This window comes from Chinchilla lanigera, unplaced genomic scaffold (assembly GCF_000276665.1).
Source record: "Chinchilla lanigera isolate Chin_1 unplaced genomic scaffold, ChiLan1.0 scaffold00028, whole genome shotgun sequence".
NCBI classification, from domain to species: Eukaryota; Metazoa; Chordata; class Mammalia; order Rodentia; family Chinchillidae; genus Chinchilla; species Chinchilla lanigera.
In genome coordinates, this window is record NW_004955429.1 from 13367318 (window position 1) to 13376090 (window position 8773).

At 59.5% G+C, this 8773-nt stretch overlaps 1 protein-coding gene across 10 annotated transcripts in view; it reads left to right on the top strand.

The window, feature by feature from the left end:
- Iqsec1 (IQ motif and Sec7 domain 1) overlaps window positions 1–5872 on the top strand; it is a gene marked incomplete at its 3' end in the record, with an annotated part of 126605 nt that extends 120733 nt beyond the window's left edge. For all 10 annotated transcript variants that reach the window (XM_005386987.2, XM_005386989.2, XM_005386985.2 and 7 more), the window contains 3 exon segments: window positions 14–190; window positions 4456–4505; window positions 5581–5872. In XM_005386987.2, coding sequence (XP_005387044.2) covers window positions 14–190; window positions 4456–4505; window positions 5581–5872 — 519 coding nt within the window.
- Window positions 5873–8773: the final 2901 nt, after the last annotated feature.

Here is an 8773-nt window from a genome sequence, read left to right on the forward strand (position 1 = left end):
CGGTCACTTCCAGCGGAGCTCGAGAAGCAGAAGGGCGTCGTGCGGCCCAGCATGTCCCAGTGCTCCAGCCTCAAGAAGGAGCCCGGCAATGGGACCCTGAGCCGGGCCTGCCTGGACGACAGCTACGCGGGCGGCGAGGGCCTCAAGCGCAGCGCGCTCAGCAGCTCCCTGCGCGACCTCTCAGAAGCGGGTAAGAGCCTGGCGGGAGCTGCCTCCTTAGCCAGGGCGCACAGGACCGAGGCTGGGCGGCCGGTCGGGGGCAGAAGCAGAAGGATGTCCCGGAAGGGCAAAGAGAGCAGGGCCCGCCTGTGGCCAGAAGAGAGTGCAGGACAGCCGAGGGCCACCCCTTTCCTCTCCTTCTTCCGGGGCCTTTATTCTTTCACTCGGCTTCTGAAAACCGCTCCAAGGCCAAGAGCGTGGCCAGCGTGTCCCATGTTCTCTGTGCTGCGCGTTCCGTGTCCGCTGCTGATGAATGAAATTGAGTGAAGCCCCCTCAGCTGCCTGTACGCCCCTTTCTGGGTTCCCACGCGTGCTTTCCCCTGCAGGGGCCTCCAGCCAGCCCGAGGCGGTCGCCGCAGCCTGCGTGGCGGGCTCCGGGGTCCTGGGAAAGCCCTGGTGGAAATCTTGGTTGTTGGTGGTATTTGTTTCTGTGTGTGTTTAAATTTGCTACCAGCCACTTAGCCCAAGCAAGCAGCAACCCCCAAGCCCCTGGGTTTCCAGGAGGGAGGGCACTGTGAGCCTCAGGGACCTTCCAAGACAGCCTTTTCTAGCCTCTGAGCAGGAATAGAGCCCTCAGCCACCTGCAGTATGGCTGCAGCACTGTCAGTGGAGGGTGAGGTGAGGGCGTGTGCCCCAGCAGCCATGTAACTACCACGAGTGTTTCAGCCAGCTTCCCCTGGGGGAGGGGGGCTGAGGGGAGGGGGGTTTATAGGGAATTGTTACCCTGGTGGCATATAGGCCCCAGAAGCCTGATACAGACCTTGGCCAGTAAGACCCTCAGAGTCTGAGACCAGCCCCCTTCCCTTCTCGGCTTACCCACCACCCTGCCCTGCCTCAGGCCCTGGCTTTGGCCAGTGTGGGGCCCAAGAGCCTGCTCAGGGTGCCATCCCATTCCCCACCTGCGGCCCTGCCTCACACAGCTTACTCATTTCTCAAAGTTTTTATCCTTGTTTTTCAGTTGAAATTTTTTCTTTGCTTTTGTCACTTTTTTTTCCATAGCAAAACCCCAAAATTCATTGCCAGCATGAGGGATTAAGGCAGGGCTTCTCAACCTGGGCACCATGGGCGTCTTGGCTAAACAACCCCAGCCTTGCAGGAGGCTGCACAGCGCCCCTGTCCTGTCCTGACTGTCCTGGCGTCTCCACAAGTGGCCAGGTGACCCCCAAGCCCAAGTTGAGAACCTCTGGCTTTCTTGGTCATCTTGTTCACCCAGCTACATGTTGTGGGACTGCTTGGGCCTCTGCAGGCGTGGCCGGGCTCTGTTTGAGTTTGTGCAGTGTGGCAGGCTCAGCCCCCTCCCCCAGGAGCTGCCAGGGAGCCCCTGTGCAGCCCACCCAGTGGCAGCAGCTCCACGGCCAGCCACAGCCTCTCCACGTTATTGCCACTGCGTCTGGAGACCCTGAGGCCTGCAGGCCTCCCAGAGCGCCCCCGTGCCTGGAAAGCCTGGGGTAGACTGAGGAGGGGCCTGAGGAGACTGCTGGACAGCCGGCTTGGAGGCTGGAGGATCCGTACCCTGGACCAGCTGTGCTGTGAGCCCCCTGCAGGCAGGCAGCACAGTGCCGTAGCTCTCTGTGGCCCTCACCATGGAGAGCCTGGGGGAGTGACACCAAAACGGCTAATGCCTGTGACCTGCCCGGTGCATGTCCGTCCAGGAGACGACACACTAAGGACCCAGCCTGAGCCCCACATGACCTGGACCAGGGAGGTGGCCCCAGTCTGCTGGCCCTGGAGGGAATCACTGTCACCCCAAGCTGGGGAGGCAAGGGCACCGGGCTCTGGCCTCAGCTGCTGCCTCTTATCCAGGGCACAAGAGCCAGGTGTGCCCAGACCTCAGGGCCCGCCCCAGCTCAGGCATGTGACAGTGGATGCTGCGCAGGCCATCCTCCTCCCACTGTGCCTTCTCTGCTGAGCTGGCCAGCACAGGTCCCCATGGAGAAGATGTCCCTGGGTTTGCTAGTGGCACCAGTGATACTAAGGGTGGGTGGACAAAGCATCCTTTGCAGCCACCATGACATACCTAAGGCCAAGCTCTGACATCTAGCATCCGGAGCCAGCCCACCAGGCCATGTCCCCACTGTAGTGCGGAAGGTTGATAAGTGCAGAGCATGCAGAGCCAGCTGTGGCTGCCAGGCCCAGAGAGGGCGGCATGGAACAAGGACTGCACAGCTGTGTCCCATCCTACTGCAGTGGCCCAGGCTGTGAGGACTGGGTGCCAGGTCTGACCTGATCCAAGAGGGCATCACTGCCCCCCACTCTGCATCCTGCAAGATCACGCAGAAGGGCCTATGCACAGAACGCTGCGGGTGGCACCTCTGGTTGCCAGCTGGCCAGCAGGGCTCGCTGGCCACAGGTGCTGGGTATGCCTGTGAGCTAGAGATACGTCCACATCCTGGGCCGAGTTACAAGTTAAAGATCACCCTTCGGAAACATCAGTCTGAGCCCATTTAAAGGCCCTCTTGTCTTCGCCCACAGTGGGTGAAGAAGAAGGAACAGGAGAAAGGCCTTGTTCACCCCCAAACCCAGCTCTGCCAGTCCAGCCCAAGACTGCCAGGCACACCAGGTGGACAGAAGTGGGTAAGGCAGGGACAGGAAGCTGGCTGTCCTCTGCCCCTGGTTTTTAGTCATTTGCAGGAGTCCACTAACCCTTTCAAGGGCCAGAGAGCAGATTTTAAAACCCTGAAGAGCTGAGCATGGTGGAGCACACTTGTAATCCCAGCAGCACTCTAGGAGGCTAAGGCAGGAGGACACAAGTTCAACCCCAGCCTGGGCAACTTAGCAAAACCCTATCTCAAAAAAGGGCTGGGAATGTAGCCCGTGCAAAGGCCCTGGGTTCTGTCTCCCCTAGTGCAGCAAATAACCAACCGCCAAAGACAGGAGAGCTCAGACTATCTGCATTTCCTGTGGCACCACAGTACCCTGAGTGTCATATCCAGGAGGCCAGTGAGGGGAGACAGGCCAGGTGAGTTTCACAGAATGGGAAACTGAAGTCTGAAACCTAAGCACCTGCTTCAGGGAGACGGATCCGGCTTGTTCCCTGTCCCCAGACATTGCTGGGAAAGGGCAACCTATCTCTCACCTGTGGACAGAAGAGGAGACAAGGACCAGGGGCCCCCTCATCTCTAGGATGTGGCAGCACTGGAAATGCTCTGCCTAACGGTGGCAGAGGCGCCCACCTGGGCCTCAGCAGGCAGGGTGAAGGGGCCGGCCTTCCCCATCGGTGTGGCTGTCCCAGCCTGCTCATTTGACCATGGCAAAGCCTGAAGTTCCCCCAGCAACTGTCCCCAGCCAACACTGGTCTGGCTTTAAGGAGCAGCAGCATTTGCCCCAGAAGCTGGGGCACAGGATGCCTGAGAGCATGTGGCAACCTCTCGTGTCCCCAAGGCCCGGGGCAGCCTGGCTTTGCCTCCAGCATGGCGGCAGTGTGGCCAAGATGTCCAGCCCCAGTGAGGAAACGCTGCTCTGAGCCTCAGCGATGGTTGCTATGGGAACCGTGCCGTCCATCTCGGCCCGTCACAGCCTCAGCCCTTCTCCGATACAAACGGACCGGCGCCTGTGAGACTCTGGAGTGCAGTGAGGCACTACCCAGCACACACCAAGCACCTGTGTGCGCCCCTCGCAGGGGGCAAGTCCACAACCAGGGGACCCCGCTGGCTCCAGGAACACTGTGCCGTGCCTGAGAGGGGGCTTAGGAGGGGAGGGGCAAGGCCCCGTCACCCCACCGTCTGCTGACCCCAGCCAAGGCACTGCACAAACAGAACTCAGCCCAGAGGCCCCAGAGAGGTTTAGTTCCTCTAACCATCACCCCGCTGTGCCACAAGATGGGGACATATATATGTGCGTATGTGTGTGTGCGCATGTATATATGCAATCCACGGAGTAGGGCCCGGGCCAACCTGGGTGCTTGTGGTGAACGAGAAGCCACCTACGCGCCTTCCCCTCCACACACAGCTGTGGCCGGCCAGACGGGAATCGGGCGCTGGCCACCTGTGCACATGTCCCTGCCCCAGGATCCCTAACCACAGCCTGTGGTGCAGGACAAGAGCACAAAGCTGGAGCTGGCTTGAAACAATTCTCCTGAAGTCCTCACCAAGCACTTGGCACTGGGCAGGCGAGCCCAGCCCCTGCGCCTGCTCGGTGGCAACGGCAGGCGGCGGCGGCGGTGGCAGGCAGGCAGCAGGCAGGCGGCGCCCGGCCTGGCGTGCGTGTCTAACCTCTGGTATTGCATGTTCTGGGCAGGGAAGCGAGGGCGTCGCAGCAGTGCGGGATCGCTAGAGAGCAATGTGGAAGTAAGTAGGAAGCACCCCGTCCGGCTGGCTGTCCTGTGTCGCCCCATCCTTGGTTCTCTCTGTCGTCTGTCTGTCCTGCTCTGCCCGCTCCTGCACAGACAGGCAGATACGGCCCGCCCTGCCTGCCTCCGCCCCGTGCATGCGGCTTCTCTGCCTCCAACATCCACACCTCTCACCACTTGTTTTGGACCCACCGGTGGGGGGGTGGTTTTGGATTTTGTGTTTGCGTTTTGCTTAATCCCTGTGCCCTGTGGTCCCTGAGCATGGTTAACCACCCCAGCTTCCCGAACCCACCCCTGGGTCCCTGCCCCGGCCGTCACTGCCCCTCCACTGGCTGTGGGATGTGTGCACCCCACTTGGCTTCTGCACCCAGCCGCGCCATCGCTTCCTTCCTGGAGTTGGGCTGGCTGTGTCTGCAGCCAGGACACCATGGAATTGCTTAGCTGGCCCCGAGAGGACAGTGTTTGAGAGAGGAAAGTCAGTGTGGATTTCATGAGATTTCATTCATCCTCCCCATCCAACACTGTCCCCATCTTGGCCTCAGCTGGCGGATCTTTTTCTGTTTCTCCTTTCCTTCATTTGGTTGTAGGTAGGTAGGTAGCTGCAGCAAAATGCCTAGGCAGTCCACGCCCGCACGGACAAGGCTGCAGGGTCCCACCTGTCCGTGTCACCGCTCCCTTAGGCACCTGTGGGCCCCCGTGTGGGCAGAGCCGACAGCCCCAGCCCTGTGGGAAAGTCCCAGGCACGATCAGGGCGCAAAGTCAGCAGGAGCCGGACTGCTTTTCCACGCGCACTACCCCGCCCTGCCCCATCCCTGGGACCTGAGCCCTCAGGCAGGCGCCCTGCACGATGTTCACAGCGCATGTGCACTGTGGCACAGAATGGAGGTGCCTCCTCCCCTGCTTGCACCCCCACGGAAGAGGTAGCCCACATCCAGCCCCACTCCCTCTGTGGCCAGTGAGCAGAACTGAGGGCTTAGCAGTCAGCGGGGGAATTTTTACATTGAGAAAGAAATTCATTCGACCTCCGTGCTGTAAGATCTTTTAATTTTGATTTCTATGAATTTCCTTTTTAGGGCTCCATCATTAGCAGTCCTCACATGCGCCGAAGAGCTACATCAACACGAGAGTGTCCATCTCGCCCACACCAGACCATGCCCAACTCCTCCTCCCTCCTGGGCTCCTTGTTCGGGAGCAGGCGAGGGAAGCCCCCTCCCCAGGCCCACCCGCCCTCCGGCCCCGCCCCTCCGCTCCCCCACCCGCAGCACCACCCAGGGCCCGTGGAGGGTCCAGCGCATGCCCATCACGCCCAGTACTGCCACTTGCAGCAGAACCCGCCCCCCTACCACCACCACCACCACTACCACCCACCCCAGCACATCCAGCATGCCCACCAGTACCACCACGGCCCCCACGGGGGGCACACCGCCTTCGGCACCCACACCCACACCCACACCCATGGCCACCCACCGCTATCCGGAGCCCACACTGGCCATGCGGCCCACGCAGCGCACCACCATGGGCAGCCGCCTGCCCCGCCGCCCCCAGCCAGCAGCAAGGCCAAACCCAGCGGCATCAGCACAATTGTGTAGACAGCCGGGTGGGGGACCTGGCCTCCCCAGAACCACCGCACACCACACAGGGGCCGCTCGGGGCACCTCTGTTTCCAGCTCCCCGTGCCCCTCTCGGCCAAGATGGTGCCCAGAGCCCGCGGGCTCGCCTGCCGTGGGACAGACACCTGCCTGCCGCAGCCTGTGCACCCTGGCTCCCTTCCCCTGGCGCCAAGGCTGGCTCCGCAGCCACCGTCAGCCTCCAACGGCCGCCGGCTGAGTAGACAGGGACTGCCGTCCACCCAGCCCACTGCAGCCCTGCGCTCTGCTCCCTCTTGTCCCACGTATATGAAAACCCAGCCTAGAGAAAGAAGAAATGAGATATTTTTAACGAACAGAGACAAAACACAACAAAACCCCAAACTTGCTGCATTATTGCTCTGTTATTGACAATGGGCAAAAAAAAAAAAAAAAGTTAAGTAGACCTGATATGGTTGATGAACATACGTAAGTAAACTTTATATAATATAAATATATAAATATATAAATATATATATATACATATGCTGTATAGGTAGTATTTGTGTGTGAAAGACAAGCGTTTCAGTACACAAAATTAGCAATAGAGACCATTGAAGGACCTCCACTCACATGATAGGAAGACAGTGCTTAGACGAGTGTGTGAGAAAATAGACCAAAAACTTCCCTGTTAGGAACTAATTCAGATCCTCCCATATTTTCATACTAAATAAATAAATGTCCCTCTAGGACTGACTTAAATCTTACACAATCATTACTAACTGTGCCAAGTACATAGCATCTGTTTAAAGCTCCAAACTGCTTTGTATAAATCCTTATTTTATTAACAGATACTACCCTAAATAACCAGTATTATAATTGCTGTTACTTCAGGTGAGCGTCTAGGTACAACGCAGTCACCTCTGAGTAGCAAGTGGGGACAGCTAGCTAAGAGCCAGTCGTCCCGGGACGTTGGCCGCAAGCTCCTTGGGCACTTTGTACCAGGCTGCACTGACTGTGAACCCCTCCCCCACTTCCCTTTCTCTGCATACGGTTCAGCGCACTCATCCCATTCCCGAGGGGCTCGTGCCCTGCACAGGGGCCCATCTCTGCCCTGACAGTGACCCACTCGTCCTCCTCTGCCCCACACCACAGCTCCCTCAGCCCTGCACTGGCCTGCAGGCAGGACCCCGAGAGCAGCCCCCAGGCAGTGCTGAGGCCCTCAAAGGCTGTTGCCTGCCGAGCAGCCCAGGGCGGGGCGGTGTGTGTGTCCCGTGCTGTGTCGAGAGGTAGCAGTGATCACCGTGATTCCATGTGGCCATGCGCTCGTCAAACCCCCGTGTCATCGCCGTGGCCACCCATGTGACTCTGGCCGCCGAGCACCGGGCCCTCGCCGGGCAAAGTCCCTGCTACCTGTCCTGGTCCCGTGAGCTGCCCGGGCACCACCTGATTCTCAGCTGTGCTCTTGTTGCTTCTGTGTTGTGGTGACGCCGTGTGCTCCCTGGAGCGGGCGCTGCCCTCCTGCCCGCCCCCCCGACCCCGCACCAGGTCTGTTCTCAGTCACCCACAGGCGTCTTTGCGGTTTCAGCCTTTCCAGCCACTGCTCCTGCCAGCACTGCGCTCCTAGGCCTCGAGACCCGAGCGAGGATGGCCCCTTGGCCCCGCTTGGGTGGCAACTGCAGGCCACGGGGCTCCACGTTGGGACGACGTGCAAGCTGGGGCTGGAAGGCAGCGGGAGACCAGAGCCAGGTCTAGCCGCGTCCCCCTGGCTGGCCGGCTGGGGGTTCCCCGATTTTCCTCCTCATCCCCCCACTGTCATGTCATTGAGGTCACCGTACCAGCAGATCTGCAAACAGCACTTTGTTATCTCCACAGAGAGCGAACCCAGCAATCCAGAGTTTAGCCTTCTGTGACAGCAGGGACTGCAGTGCCCAGCCCTGCCCTCCCAGGGCGGCATTTCTTTCTCGGCCATCTGCTCAGAAAGCACAGTGACGGCACGGGCGTGTCCCATCGGGTCGAGCCAGGCCGGTGAAGGCCGCCTGGGTTCACTGTCCTCCGAACTCCTCACCTTCCTTAAAGCTGGGCTCCCAGGCCTCGCCGTGTCTCGCAGTTAAGGACGCTGTTCTGATGAGGACAAGTGGAACTGTACTGCATGTCACCTGGCGTCAGTCGTGTGAGGCTACACTCTCTGTATTGTACATTTGCAAAATATACAGTGTTGCTGTGGATAAATAGTTGAAGTAAAAAGTGATAACGTATTAAATCCATCGGCCTCTCTTCACCCTCTTCTGTACCAGGGTCAGGGTCCCTGGACCTGTAAACTTGAGGTTGCTCCAGAAAAGACACATGTTGGGTCCAGAACTGCTCTTTCGCTCGTGACCAACACAGCAGAAAGGGTTGCCTGGAGCAGGAGGTCCCTCCCTCTGCAGCCTGTACCCACTGTCCCTGAGTGTCCCGGGGCTGCGCGGTGGGGCCTAGGACCCGGCTTCTGCACAGACTCTGTCTCTTTCTGGGTTTCCCACTCCAGAGGGTACTGGGGTCAGGTCAGTGAAGTCTGGTTGGGTGTTTCCCCCCAGTTGGGGAAGTGTGTGTGTGGAGTTCAGGGCCCAGGGTCACACCTCCCACATCTGGCTTAGGAAGCACTAGGCCAGCTCAGCTCAGGAAGCATGCTGGGGCTATGATCCAGGGATCCCCCTGTCAC